Consider the following 15,692-nt stretch of genomic DNA (forward strand, 5'->3'; position numbering starts at 1 on the left):
TAATAGCAGCACTATTCATAACAGCCAAAAGCAGAAATAACCTACATTTCCATCAAGTGCTCAATGGAAAAATGAATGTGTTATAGCATACAATGGAATGACTATTCAGCAATAACTAGTAAGATGAGGAAATACTGGTACATGCTACAACATGACTGAACCTTATAAACATTACATGGAAAAAGCCAATCACAAGGAACCACATATTATAGATTCTATTATACGAAATGTCCAGAACCATTAGATACATTGAGACAAAAAGTAGATTGGTGGTTGCTTAGGGATAGTGGGAGAAGAAGAGGTGGGAAGGAAGTGACAGATATAAGGGTACAGGGTTTTTTTGGGAGGTGATGAAAATGTTCTAAAGTTCGTTTTCCTAGCTGCTACACAACTGTGAGGACACTGAAAATCACTGAGTCATACAATCTAAGTGGGTAATTTTAGGGTATGTAAATTGGATAATATTTTAATAAGTGTATTTAAAATGATTAGAATTTTTGTAAATCATGTAAATAGACAATTTCTCCAGATCTTACACTCCCTGCTCATAGTGCAGCTGAATACATGAATATATATATATATATATATATATATATATATATATATTTAAATCATACCCACTGTATTAAGAAGTAAAGGGTAAGACCTAAATATGTGTAGGCCAAATATCCAGGGTAAAGTGTTTTTATTTTTATCAAAATTATTTATTTCAAAAACCAAAGTATCACGTGACTTATTTGCCATTGAGGGGTATCTCTGTTAATTGCTTGGGCATCTAGTGGCTTCCTACCATTTGGTCACTATTGCCAGACCTTCTGAAAATGCATTTTTGTCTTTTACTTCAGTAGCTTTGTTTAAATAGTCTCCTGCCCCTAGCCTTTCTCCACTAAACTGTTCTTTCCCATATGTCTTTATGGCCAGAAAATGATGAGAAAAGATAAAATCAAGCAACCATGAAGACAGGAGAAAATTAAATAAGCGAAACATCCCATTTATGCAGTATAAAACACCGTTTTGGGCACAGAGATATGCCATCTATCCACATGATCAATAAGAGGCAAAAGCCACTTAGAATCCAAAAGCTCAACAAGACAAGATTTATTACATACTTAAAAAAATTAAGTTTAGCTTTTAGCCTAATGTCCAGTCACTGCAGATGCTGGAATCTAATTTACTATTTATTGGAATACTAACTTGTTGACAGCACATTTTATGTGCCTTTACTTATTTCATCATTTAAGTACAGATGCTCAGGAACGTAATTAGATTTTATCATTTTTTACTTAAAGCCATCTCACTTGTTTTAAAAAATTCTTAGGGAAGCTAATTTATCATGCTTATTATAATGTGCTGAATGCATCTGAAAACAAAACCCCAGCAAATGAAGCTGGAAAGAAATCTTACCCCCTGAGATGAGATAATTTAAATGCTAAGATTACATAACAAGGAAGCAACTTACAAAAACAAATAATAATCATTTTTTCCTCCCACCCCCCCAAATGGAGGACAATCAAATTTAAATTCATAATGGCCTCACACTCTCATTTCTTGGGAAAGAACCTCTGAAAATAAATATTTTCCACAACATTTTCTTTCTAAAACTTTCCAAACTATTGGATGCTATTTGAATGTAAAACAAATGTAACTGCACAGATAATATGACTGATATATTTCTTTTAAAAACACACCCAATCCTGGGTGAATGTGGCTGTGAGTTATTACACAGGGACCCTATCCACTTCTTCCAGCCACTCTTCCATGGCTCAGGGTACTTCTTCCTTAGGGATAATCTCATTTTATACTTAAAATACTTTGCCACATTATAGTTGAAGTTAGTTTGGATTAAAAATGGCATTTCTCCAGGCTTCTCAGCTTTTACATATATGGAACACAGCTTTTAAAAATCTCAAAAAATAATATATATTCATAAAGGATTAACACCTGCTACCACTAAAAGTATTCAAAAGATCACAGAACAGGTTCAGAAAGTTTTGAACCCAAATTATTTTCTTGGTCATGACTATGAGTTATACAGGAACATGGAAAGACAGGCAATTCTGGGAAAAAGAAGATCCTAAATCAAGCCAACAAGGACCACCGCCTGGCCTCCATATCATAAGTGATCACCAGAAAGAAAGAGTCCAGCCATGTGAGGTCAGATAATGCTTCCTCCAAGGCCTCATGAAGACAGCTAATGGCTTGGATCTGACCACTGTGTCTTGGGATGGTCAGCCTCGGGATGGCCCTGGCAACTGTATGTGATAAGGAAGAACTCAACTGTGAACCAGAAGAAATGCCTGACTACCAACAGGGATTAATGCACATGGAGACAGAGATAGCTCAGGGCAAGACTGGAGAGTGTTGGGCACAAGTCAACAAAGCTTGCTGCATGAAGTGAGCTTTATTCTAACCAGGCTGCAAGTGGGAACTGGTGGCCCTCAGTGGCAGGTCATCAGGCCACAAACAGTATGCCTGAGGGGAATATCCAACATGGGCTTTGTTCCTGTCACTGGTAACCACACAACCACCGCGTCTGTGCGTGCGCCTGAGGGCACACGTCCCTGTAGTACCAACGTGGTTCCTGGTGTTGTCTCCTTGTTCATGTCTTTGCTCCCCTGAATGTACTAACCACACCGCAGGCAGGGAGGTCTTTTTCCAAGTGCAAATCTAATCATCACTGTAGCACAGACTTCCTTTTACTCAGCTAGACACGACACAGAGTGACTTATTTATTCCTTAAGCTTATGAAATAGTAAGAACTATTAGCCCAGTTTCACAGATGAAACACCGAGGCATGGAGAAATAACATGGTGAGGAAGAGAGGTGGGATTTGAACATGGGCTCTTCGCACTATTTTACATCACCTTATGAATCAAGAATGAATTAATGAACAAGCAAATTGAATAGATGAGGGAATCTGAAGAGACCACACATTGCAATCTTTGCCTGAAGATCTGGGGTAGGTTTCACTGAGGAGGTAATACCCATGTCTGGCCTTGAAGGGTAAACACAGGAGACTTTTGTCCAGAGGTGGTAGGAGAGCCTTTCAATTGTAGAACAGTGTTGCAAAGATAGAACTGTGACATGACTTGCTTATACACAGGTGTTAAAGTCATAGTAAATTTTGGAAGCTGAAAGGAAACGCAAGGATTGGGTAGAAAAAATATAAAAATTGAGGTTAAGTAACTTTTTCAAGGGTCTATAATAAACATTAATAAAATAGACCTCTTAAATAGGTGTGTGTGTGTGTGTGTGTGTGTGTGTGTGTGTGTTACTAGGGAATAAACCCAGAAGACTCTCCATGGTACATCCCCAGACCTATTTTTTTTTTTTTTAATTTTGAAACAGGATCTCACTTACTTGCAAAGGACCTTGCAAAATTACTGGGGCTAGGGACAAACCTGCAATCTTCCTGTCTCAGCCTCCCAAGTACTGCGATTACAGGTGTATGCCATTGTACCTGTGCTATTTTTACTCTATGAAGACTTGTCAAAAGTTCCCTTATCTCCCTGCGACAAAAAATTTAAAAACAAGGATGGAAAAAATAGCTACCATATTTTCAGAATTTGAAAAAGGCTTTGTGATGACTGTATTCAACTGGAATACTCAAATGTCTCAAAAGTCACCTGCAAATGGGGGACTATTTTTCCACCTGCTTCATCTTGTATGATTTCCACTGTTGGGGGTAATCAGACAGCCACAATTTAGCAGAAGTGAATGCTCAGAGCAATGTACAGCTCATCCAGCTTCCTATAGTGGCAGCAGTATAGGAGAAATATGAGGAAGATTGTTTATGAGTACAAAGTAGAGAAAGAACAATCATACTGCTTTGGGAAGTCAAGCCTGAGAATTCCAGAAGAGTCACTCCACACTGCTGAAATTACAAGCTGATATTTACAATTAAACTGGAAGAATAAAGGTCACCTATGACATAACATTTTCTTTCTGTTCTGCCTGGTATTATCTCTGTTTATCTTCCTCCTCCCTTCTATACACCAGCTCACTCACATGGATGGGAAATGGATGATGTAACATGTTTATAATACTTTCCGAGACTATCAGCTTGGTAAGGTCTGTCTGGGCTCTGATGGACAGCACTGAAATGTGAAGGGACTAAACAGATTGGAATCCTGGCCTGAGTGATATGACATGTGGTTCAACAGAGAGACGGGTGTTTCCCTGTAAATAGAAGCATCCATTTGATTAATAAGAAATGGGAAAGGGGTGATTAGTGGACGAAGTGGAGAAGGAAACCAAGGGCATTTCAGCAAATCCTGTCAATTGCTGAGCCACGAACGTAACTCAGGGGGTGAAGTACATTTTGAGATTCTTGAGCATGCAGACAGATGGGAGAATAATAAAAAATAAAAACAGACGTACAGAGAAGGGTCCTGGGCTTGATGGAACATGAAGGCTGTATTGAGAGAAGAATTAGAGGAAGGCAATAGTAGTAAGGACAACAGACAATGTACCTTCATCATGATAGGGAGGGGTGGTTCAATTCTGTAATCAGCAGTGAGGCCAAGCTGATCCGAGACTCATAAACTCTTACTTAACTCTTATTTCTAATGTGCATAAAGAATGGAACTTCACTTTGCCTAAAGCTAGTTCAGACAAGAACTAGTCTCTATCCGTTGCTTAGTGGCATGAACTTTTGGTTTTGTCCTGTTTAAGCCTAATTCAAATGTGTTTTCATGGGGCTTCTATTTAGTGCTTATTCTCTTGGATCCTTGGCTTGGCTTCCCCATCTCCTAAGATGACATTCAGGTGACTTTACATCCTGGGTGGGGGAAAATGGGGTTCTGGGCACAGCCCCTGAGGATGTCCACTGTCTGCCTGGGTGCACGCAGTCACAGATGTGTATGGGGTGGGGAAAACCCACGAACTCTTAGTGTGGTCAGAGGCTGGTCTGGTGTTCTGTAGCTGACTGAACCCAATCTTCCCTGCCCTGGATGGTGAGCCCAAGCCTTTGGCCGATGATCTGGCTGGCTATTCACCCTTGGTCTTTTGGGTGGTCCTCTCTCCCTGCTATGGGGACTGGCAACGGCTCTTGATTTAGCACATGGGCTATACATTAACTGAGGGCAGTTAAGCCTCATAGTCTCCTGTTGCCGTGACCATGATGTGGTGTTGCCCGGCTCCCTGGGGGTGGCGGCCTGTGTCAAGGGGACTTCTTTGGAGAGTCCACACACAGATAGCAGAGGCAAGCAGTGCTATGTGTTATCTTCCTGCTTATATTCACATGGCAGCCCACATCCCCTCTTCTAAAGCTAAGCTCAGAGAGAGGAAACAGGGAAGCAAATCTGCTGAAGTTGGTCTCCTCTGGTTTCCTTTTATCATTCTTCCAAGGCTTAGATCTGCCTTATTAATAAGCTGCACATTTTCTCTATATATGAGTCATATAGGACTGGCTGATGGGCCCCAAAAGTGATTATAAGAATGTAGAGGCATCACCTTTTAGGGCCATAGCCTGATGTTGTGATTTGAATGTATCCCCCCAAATTAATGGGTTGGGAACTCTATCTCTAACATGACACTGAGGGGAGATGAGGCCTTTTGGGAGTCCCTTCATTCACAAGGGCTCCACTCTCATGAGTGGATTCATACTGTTCTAAAAAAGGACAGCAGAGGAACTCACCCATTCTATATTTCATCATGTGAGGATACAGCGTTCCTCCCCTCCAGAAAATGTATTGTTCAAGGCATCACATTGGAGGCAGAGACCAGACCCTTCACCAGGTACCAACCCTGCTGGCACTTTGATCTTGTACTTTCTAACCTTCAGAACTGTGAGACAACACAATTTCTGATCTTTCATAAATTACTCAGTTTCAGGTATTCTTTTATAGCAGCACAATGGGTTACAACACCTGGCCGTCCATTATTTGTCTTGCTACACAATCCCTTCTTATATCTGAGCCAATACTTATTTCCTGAACATCCTTTTCATTCAGGTGCCTTTTGAACCAACACTAAGCATCCCTCGGACAGACAGATGCTTTGGAATGACCAAAGCAAAGTTCTTTTTTATATTCAGAAAGCCAAAAGAAAAACACAAAGGAACAATTGCATTATACTAAATTCTTGATGAAGAGAAAAGGCAAAAAAGGCAAAAGTCAAGGAACTCAACATTGATTTGTGCATCATCCGTGTGCCATGCACTCGTTTAATTCTTACAACAATCCTGGGAGATAATCACTAACCCATTCATTTTATAGAGGAGTCATCTGTGTATGAAATAGGCCAAGCAATGTGCCCCAAATTACAGCACTATGATCTGCAGATTTAGGATTTGAACACTAGAATATATAATAGAAAAATACATGTTATTTTAATTACATGCTGTAATGATAGAATGTGCTGTATAGTATTGGATCTAAAACATCAGTGCTGGATACTCTAATATTATACATATCACCAAAAAGCAAGAAATGCACTGCCAATTACATGATGTCACACCATTTTTTTGTTAGATGAATCATAATTTGAGAGATGTGAAAAATGTGCAAAGCCATGCATCTTCAAATCAAATAAATCTAGTAAGCACTGTTTCAAGGAAGGTTGTTTAAGCAGCCATGGACAGCCTGGACCAGTACAAAAACACAGCAAGGGTAAGGAGAGGTCAGAAAAAGGTTGCCATAGTCATTCAGCTGTTCAGAATGGGAAGCCTGAGCAAAGGCAGAGGCTTGTGCAATGGAAAGAAAAGGCACACTTCGAAGAAGCACTGCAGCTGATGGATCCACGGGAGCAGTGACAGCTCGGGTAAAGGGAGGGAGAGAGGAGGAGAAGCCAAGAGTTGAAAATCTTAATGTCTAGGGAAGAGTAGCAGATGAGAAAATAGGAAAGGGGGAAGAAGACTGAGTTCTGTTCTGACCGTATGAGCATTCAAAACACAGAAATATCCTCATGTAGCCACAGAGGGAGAGAGGAAAAGAGGCTGATTGTGGGGGTGTCTCCATACAGATTTCTGCTTAGGGAGAAGTTTGTGCTCTAACTATGGGTCTATAGTGGAAATTGACTAAGACAACAGGTCTGAACTTCTGTTGCAGAAAGAAACATGGACAGATAGAATCTTAGCCAAGAAAAGAGAACACACTCCAGGTCCACGGGGTTGGGTGGCATCACATGGATGCCCACACATCTCTTCTGGTGACTGTTTAGGTGTCATTGCGGAGTCATCCTAATACAGAAAGCAGGTGCGGGGAAGGTCCTCCTGCTGGCAGAGCTGCAGGTTATACTCTTACCCTTCCTTTTGCACCTGGGAAGCCTGCTGGCCTGCCAGAGAAAGGGAGAAGGGCTAAGCTGGCAAGGGGGAGGAGTTCTCACTGGGAGACCAAATTATTATGCTTAATTGCAATGGCACTGGGAAGTTACTTTTGCAAGCTGTTTAGAGAAAGTGTGAAAGCTAGCAAATGGCACCCTCCAAGACAAGGGCTGGTAATTTAAGATTTAGAGGGGTGAGAGTTATTATCATGTACCTCCCCTGATTTCAAATTGTTTCAAGTATCCACATGGCAGGCAAACACACTGCAGATTGTTTTAGTTTTTTTGCTTCATATACGATAGCCATCAAATCATGACAGCACTTTAGAAAATGAACTATTTCATGTTATATATTTTATTAGTACAGTGTCCAAAAGCATTCAAATTTTAAAAAGTTACTGTTTTGACAAGTAGAAATATTATTTTATGGATTTTTTACATGTACAAATGAATTTCATTCCCAGTCTAGTTTTTCTAGGTCTCTGATTCTCTCTGCTAGATACTGTCCAGCGAGGCTCTCTCCCACATCAGAATGATCCCACGCAGGCCCCAACCCCATCTAGAACTCCACTTTCTAGCCTGGGAACCACTTGCTAACCACATACAGCTATAAAGCATCTGAGATACTATCAGCCCAAACTGAGAGACATTGGGAGTGTACATTATTCTCTGGCCCTTGAAACCTAGGATAAAAACAAAAGGCCTCATTAATGTTTTTATATCAATTACATGTTTTAGATATATCGGCTTAGGTAAAGTATATTGTGAAAATATTTTTACCTGTTTCTTTCTTTTAAAACTTTGATTAGTAAAAATTTAAAATTATATATGTGGCTATATATATCCTCCAATATCCTACAGAAAGATACACACATGCCTAGATTCTCAGCTTCTGTGTCTTACTCATTTATTCAATACATTTAGCTCAATTAACCAGACTTTACTGCGTACTCAGTAGGAGCCAGGTATTATAAAAGGTGTTGCTCATATAATAACATTTTCTTACTTCTAAAAGCTTCTAGTTAGTAGAAGAGGGGCATTTAGAAAGTGATTAAAATATGTTTGTCATGCTTTTAAAGATTAGGAGTGAAGCAGTATGGAATCAGGAACATTCCTGTTTCTTAAAGAATGAACAGATATTTTTCCTCTCATTTGCCTGGGGGGCAATTTGAGAGCACCACAGTCGGAGGGCAGTGTGGGTGTGAAGACTCAGGGAAAAGAAAGAGCACATTTGGGGAAATGAGCGCAGTTCATAAAGGCAGGAACAGGCTGCCAGGAAAGGAGGTGACCCATAAGACCCTAGTGGCCAGCAGGGTAGTAAAGAACCATGCACGCCATGCTAAGAAGCATAGAATGTATATTGTTGATGAAAGAATAAGTTGTGTATTTCAGAAACGCTACTGCAGGAACATTGTGGGGTGTGGACTAAAAGGGGAGGTGGACTGATGGGTTGGGCTTAGCCAGGAGAAGGAAGAGAGGAAGGTAAATGAAGTATCTTTGGCAACGGTCAAGATGACAGCAATAAAGACTTGAACAGAGTGCAGATTAAATAAATACTTAGGGAGGTAGAATTGGCACACATCTGGGACTTACTGGGTGTGAAAGGTGAAGAAAATGAAGGCTTATGAACTTTAGGGACTAAGATGAAGGTATTGGCTAAAGAAGTTGCCATTAGAGGTATCTGGAGGGATTCTAAGTTAAGTAGCTTGACTCCTATGGAAAGTACTTTTTATTTTTGTGGTGCTGGGGTTGGAACCCAGGAGCATTCTACCTCTGAGCTACCCCCCAGCTCTATTTTTCATTTTTTATTTTGAAACAAGGTCTCACTAAGTAGCTGAGGCTGGCCGAGAACCTGCGATCCTCTTGGCTCAGCCTCCCAACGTTTTAGGATTACAAGCATGGGCTACCACGCCTGGCTTGAAAAGTATTTTTAAAGTAGAAATGCCTTAAGCACCCAAAGCAGTTAAATTCTTCTAGAGCTCTCTGCCTTGCAATTAATACTTGCTGCAGTGGATCAGTGGGATGTAGGCATGATTTATGAGTTCAGAGAGTAGAATGGGGGTATATTTGGGAGTCATAAAAGATATCTGAAGAAAGCTTGGCCTTGAGATGTCTTTTAAAGTAAACCTGGAGTGAAGAAAGGTTATTTCTGATAGAAGAACTGAAATGGATATAGTGAATGAAATCTCAGAGCTCAGAATGAGCCATCAACAAGCCATGCTCCCAAACAAGCAGGCCTGTTAATGATGGGGAGATTGGGAGATGCAGCTGGTGAGCCAGCAGGGCTCACATTACAGAGAGACCCACAGGCCTCAGGAAGCCAGGAAAACCTTTTGAGGAACAGACGATATGACCTTTAAAGAGAATCCTTCAGTGGTGGTATACAGAAAAACTCAAGCAGGGTGATGGTGTTAGGTAGTTTTGCTACATAATCTTCCTAAAATCCACACAACACAGAACTCCAATCTAGGCCCTGGAGAATGAAAACAAACAAGAATTTATCTCTTCCTCAAGCACTTGCCACCTCCTGGGGATGAGCAGAAAAAGAGATGAGCAAATGTTATTTATTCATCTGATATATATATTTTTGTGTGTGTATGGTACTGGAGGTGGAACCCAGGGCCTTTTCTACCTCCAGGCTATACTCCCAGACCTATTTTATACTGTACTTGGAAACAGGGTCTCACTAAGTTGTGGAGGGCCTCACTAAGTAGCTGAGGCTGGCTTTGAACCTGTGCGATCATCCTGTCTCAGCCTCCCAAGTGCGGTGATTACAAGCATGCGCCACCATGCCTGGCCCCTTCATCTGCTATTTGAAGCAATGAGGGTTAGACAAAGGTCTGAGCAGTGGAAATGAAGAGAGTTGAAGCAATAACAGGTGGTACCTGTGGGCAGAATCCTAAGTCCCTCATTTACTGGGGCCCATACCAATTGTTTTGTTTTTATTTTTACCAGCCTGTATTCCTAGAGCTTAGAGAGTTGACTGGCCTATGGTCACTGCTCAGCATCCACTTTAATAAGCTGAATGGTAGCTATGTGTAGAATTTTAGGGGAACAACAAGAGGGTACATAGGATATCCCTGGAGGAATGGGAGAGCAGAGAAAGTTTTCTTAAGAAAGTAATGTTTGGACTGAATCTTCATTCATTTATATTTTTTATGCATTTACTTATTCATTTAATACGTTCTCAGGGAGTTTTCTCATGTACTGGGCACTATTCTTGGGCCAGGAATGTAGCTGACACGAAGGCTGGCAGGCCCCTGTTCTCAAGGAATTTACATTCTACAGGGAGAGAGGAAAAAAGCAAACCAATTCATATGTTAAAAAAAGAAAACACCTGACAATCACCTTGAATCTTACTATAATTAAATGTACCAACAGAAGTCTAATACAAATAAAAATAATAAATGGGCAAATATGAGTAAAAAAGAAAGAAAAGTTTCTGATACTGCCACATGCAAGGAACTAAGAATAGTGTGTTACAAAAGACAGCGGCACCCATGCAGTGGCTTTACATCGGCCATTAGGGGATCATCTCCAGGAAGTGGTACGTCAGTGGAGACTTGAGGGACTCTTAGAGCAGCCTTGTGAAGATGAAGGGGCGAGAATTCCAGGCATCGAGCACAAGCACAGCCAGGGCAAAATTCTAAAAGGGGAAATGTCTGGAATGTTCAAAGAGCCTCAAGCAGTGCAGATCGCTGCTGAGCAGTGGGCAAGGTGGAGAGGAGTACACCTGGAGTTCAGAGGGGAAGAGTGTGAAGAGTGGGCAGGGTCAGAGGTGACACAGGTGGAGAGCGCGGCATGAGCAAAGGGACGCAGACACCAATAGCGTGGCATGCCTGACAACCAGGGAAATATACTTTTCCTGGATCTAACGTACAACTGAAGAAGGTATCCAGAACCCTGTGGGGCAAACTGGCTTCCCACGAAGCTCTGCACTTATCTTGTTATAGTTGAGAAAAGAGAACTATCTGTCTTGAAAAAATATCCTCAGTGAACAGATCTATAATTAACCTACTATAAGACTACTGAAAGGTGCATATTTTAGAAGCTTCAGATATTATGTGCTGAGCTCCTGTTAAGCTCACAGCTGGGCAGAAAATACAACTTGGCATGTTTTACTTTATTCTAAACACCATCTCTGACTTGTAAACTGTCCGGTTCCCTGGGTAAGTCACTCTGGGGCTCACTGTCCAGATCCCACCCATCTCCCACATCTGCCTAGAAAGATTCTTGCCATCAATTTATCTAGCAGTGCTTGTCTTCTGCATTTTTCCTTTGGTTGTCTCCTATTCTCCTGTGCCTACCACCTATTTAGCAAATAAACTTTCCTTTTGGCTAATCCTAATTCACACCGTATTTTGTGGAGGCTGCTCTGTAACTCAACAATTCCCTCCCACTACTGACAGACACAATGTAAGACAAAACAAACTGGAAAATGTAATTCATATGCTTGAGCACTTTTCTTTCCTTATGATAGATGAGTCCCCAATGAATGTCAGATTCTTTGGGAATCCTGACAGACTGGGAGTTCGCTAACAGTTGGGACCCTGTTCTCAGTAAGACCACATTCCTCAGAGAAGGCAGGGCTACATTCACGCCAATAAATTTAATTTAGGTTGATGATTTATCAAGTCAATGGTGACTTATGATTAATTTTTCATCATATGTGTCCTAGTGGCCTATTGCTGCCTGACACTATGCTTTGAGACCGAAGCCATTTAGAGATTATTAGATTATACATCATGACAGACTGCATCAGGAGGGATCCCAAGATAAAATATTAATCCAAGAGGCAACAAGTGAAGGGTGACATTTTCTTCCACTAACAATGGTACACTTCACACTTTGGCACCACAGGCCCATACCATAGTTACCACTGGACAATGTGGATGTGCAGCTGAGATAATGCCAGACCCTTTAAGATTTCTTTTGTAAGTAAAGCTAAAAGATTCTGAATAAACTTGCCTGCTGCAGGAGCCATTCATTTTTTCAAGTTTTGAATGTCTGACACACAGCCAAAATTTTTAGTACTTTTCTATCAGGTGGCAAAATCAATGGTGTATAAAAATACCAGGTGTTCATGAACTTTAGCAATGACCTGTGTAGTTGCTCTTTGAAAGGCATGTGTGTGCACACACAAAGACACACACATATTTCAGTAAATGGCAAAGCTCTGAAATGCTCAGGAGAAAGGATATTCTATGATGTGAAAAAAAAAACTCAAAAGAAAATAGAAGGTAAGGCTAACTAGGCTGCTGATAGCAAATACTTTAAAAAAGCTGGTCCTGATTTTAGATGTAAAACATTCCTAGAGACTATAGCTTCTTAAAAGGTAGGTGTTGAGTAACACGCACCCTTTTGAGAACAGTAGAAACTTTCAGAGAAGCAAGTAAGTATAGTTTGATGAAAAAGATAGACCAATACTAACCATAATCCAAAAATCACGAAATACACATACAAAACAAAAAATTACCATTTTATTTCCATTTTCCAATGTTTCTCTTTATATCCATGCTTAAAGAAAAAAATTTTAGGGGCTTAAAGCTCGCCTTTTATAACACTCAAGCTGTGACAAGAAACAAACACTAGTTATTCAGCTAATATAACAGAACATGAGATCAATATTAGGGTTACCTGAAATTCCAGTCCATAGTTTTCTCTGCAGAATTCTCTCAGTTTAGGATACACATTTTCTTTTAGTGCCTGTCTTTCTGCTCCCGTATCTACAGTAGAAAACAACAAACATACAAAAAATGAGTATGCCCATTTGGTTATTTCTGTAAAACAATGAAAACTTAAATATTAACATAATCAAGCTGGGGTGCTCGTTTATGAAAAGATGAGGTAATTGGATGCTGGGATAATTTCACTGAGACCCATACACTGGGCATGCACAGGAAACCATCAAGACGGACAAAAGCTCACTTTAAAAAAAATTTTTAGTGTGTGTGTGTGTGTGTGTGTGTGTGTGTGTGTGTGTGTGTGCGCGCTAGCAGGACTGGGAACTCAGAATTAATTTTTTATACCCACATAGATGTTCACAGCAAACTCTTCAATAGCCATGACTATACTCTATTGGAGGAGGTAGAAGACGACACTGTAGGGCTATCAGGTGTTTTAGCTCAATGATGTATAAAAGTTTTATCACACATGTTCACTGACTTACTGATTTACAAAAAAAAAAAAAATCCATACAGTATTATTTCATTTGAGTATCTAAAAAACACTGAAACTTTTACAAAGCTCAAAATCTATGCAATCAGCATAATAATTAGGAGAAAAATTGTGGATGAAAACATGAAAAACTAGTAGTTCCTACCCTCTGTAGATCTAATTACCTAGTAGATTGACACAGTAACCTGGGCGTAGGGACTTCCTGCTAAGTCACAGACAGGAACTGTTTACATGTGTCACACTGTGTAAAAGTTTTTTTTTTTATCCATTTATTAAAAAAAAGAAGAAACAAAGAACCAGAAATCAGAATTATAGAACACATGTATGCTAACTTAATGTTGGACAGAAAGGTGTTCCAAAGTCTTCTATGCTTCCACATCAATAGTGGGATTCTAAGATTTTTTGTTTTTGTTTTTGTGGTACTGAGGGTGGAACCCAGGGCCTTTCTACCTCCAGGATATACTCCCAGATCTATTTTATACTTTATTTGGAAACAGGGTCTCATTAAGTTGCTAAGAGCCTCACTCAGTAGCTAAGGCTGGCTTGGAACCTGTGCGATCCTCCTGTCTCAGCCTCCCAAGCGCAGGGATTATGATTTTTAAAGCCCAATGAGATTTTTTTTTCCTTGCTCAACTAACATCAGTGAAACAGGAGAAAGAGTTTTTCTAATAATTAAGATTTGTTAGTCTCATGAAAAGTATTATTTGTTAACTGCATCTCAATTCCAGCTACAACTATGGAACATCTGTGCACCACATTTGTAATGGATAACAATTTAAAATAATTTTCCCGTTCTTCTTATGCATATCTGTCCATGAAAATTTAACCATATGCTGTGCTGACCTACTCTCTTTTCCTACTGTTCTCAAGCCTATTCTGAGAAGCAAATAACTAATCATGGGAGTCTGAAATGTGGCTGCAGACCAACAGAGTGGCAGAAACCTGTGTTTGCACGGAAATCAGAGTCACAGGAATAGAGGTCTTTAAATTATTCTGTGACCTAAACAAATAAGATCTTTCCCTACCATAGATCCAATGTGGTCCTGAGCTCAAAGACAAAGCAGGATCAAGCTGAGTGGGGGCTGTGGTGTCACTGCCAGGGGCAGCACATTAAGCTTTTATGTCATTTATATAATCTTGGGATCAGATACCCATCCTCTCTTGCCCCATTTTAAAAGCTGAAAACATTAACTGCATAATAAAGCTGATAACAGTCAATCAATTTCTCTAAAAGGCCTTAACAGATTTTTAAAACCCAAATAACAAAGTCATTTTCAAAATACTAGCCTATTTTGAAATTGGGACTATATTAAATAGGGATTGGTGTTATGAAACTCTAAATTTAATACCTGATAAATAAAATTATGGAATGATATAAGGGACAGAAATGTCTTGTTTCTTAAGAAATTTTTCTTTATATATTATTACTAGTTGCTGAATTATGAATATGTAATAGTGACTAGGAAAAGGCTAAAGTACCAACCACTAGTATTTACTGAGTACTTACTATATTCTGGCAGTGTGTTAAGTACTTTTATATGTATTTTTTTATTTTTTTACTATTTCTGATGACAACCCTACGAAATAGACAAACTTTCGTTGCTTCACTTTATTTGAGAAACCTGAGGAGTCAAGGGGTTAAAAACCTGCCCCAGATTGTACGGTCACAAGGCTGGAGAACTCAGATTTGAAGCCAGGCAGCCATGCCATGGGTTGCTCTGCTCTAACCACGGAAATACATAACCGTGAACAGAATTGACCTGTGAAACCCATCAGTGCAATAGCCGCGCAAAATCGATAAGAATTGCAGAAGTCTTAAGTGTGTGAAAGAAAAGAATCTGCATTATCCCTGATGGGTTCTCCTGTCTTTACCATACACCCTTGAATAGCCAACCCATCAACAAGTTCTCCAGCTCTATGGCCCAAGGAATCCTAAATGAATCTACTTCTCTCACCTCTGCTATTGAGTCCAAGACAAATTCCCCTCTCATCTGGACTTTATCCCCCATTTCAATACTCAATTTCCTCAATGCATTCACCACAGGGAGGCCAGACTGACCTTTTCAAAATGTAAATCTTGTCTCATCACTGCCTTGTTTCAAACCCACGGACAGATTTTCAAAGAACTGGAATGAAACCCACTCTCCTTTCACTGACTATTTTTTTTCTCCTCAAATGCATCTCCTACCACTTCTGTTCCTGTGCCTGCAGCAGCTCCTGTGGCTATATCTTGCCACTGGCTCCTTTACTCT

The 15,692-nt window shown here is 40.1% G+C and overlaps 1 protein-coding gene across 1 annotated transcript in view; it reads right to left on the reverse strand.

Moving 5' to 3' along the window:
* NWD2 (NACHT and WD repeat domain containing 2) overlaps nucleotides 1-15,692 on the reverse strand; it is a gene marked incomplete at both ends in the record, with an annotated part of 193,100 nt that overhangs the window by 93,749 nt on the left and 83,659 nt on the right. Inside the window, one exon of the mRNA XM_080697866.1 lies at nucleotides 12,901-12,989. Within this exon, the coding sequence (XP_080553992.1) occupies nucleotides 12,901-12,989 (89 nt within the window). The remainder of the gene's footprint in view (nucleotides 1-12,900; nucleotides 12,990-15,692) is intronic.

Source organism: Muscardinus avellanarius, assembly GCF_963383645.1.
Source record: "Muscardinus avellanarius genome assembly, chromosome: 6".
Taxonomy (NCBI): Eukaryota; Metazoa; Chordata; class Mammalia; order Rodentia; family Gliridae; genus Muscardinus; species Muscardinus avellanarius.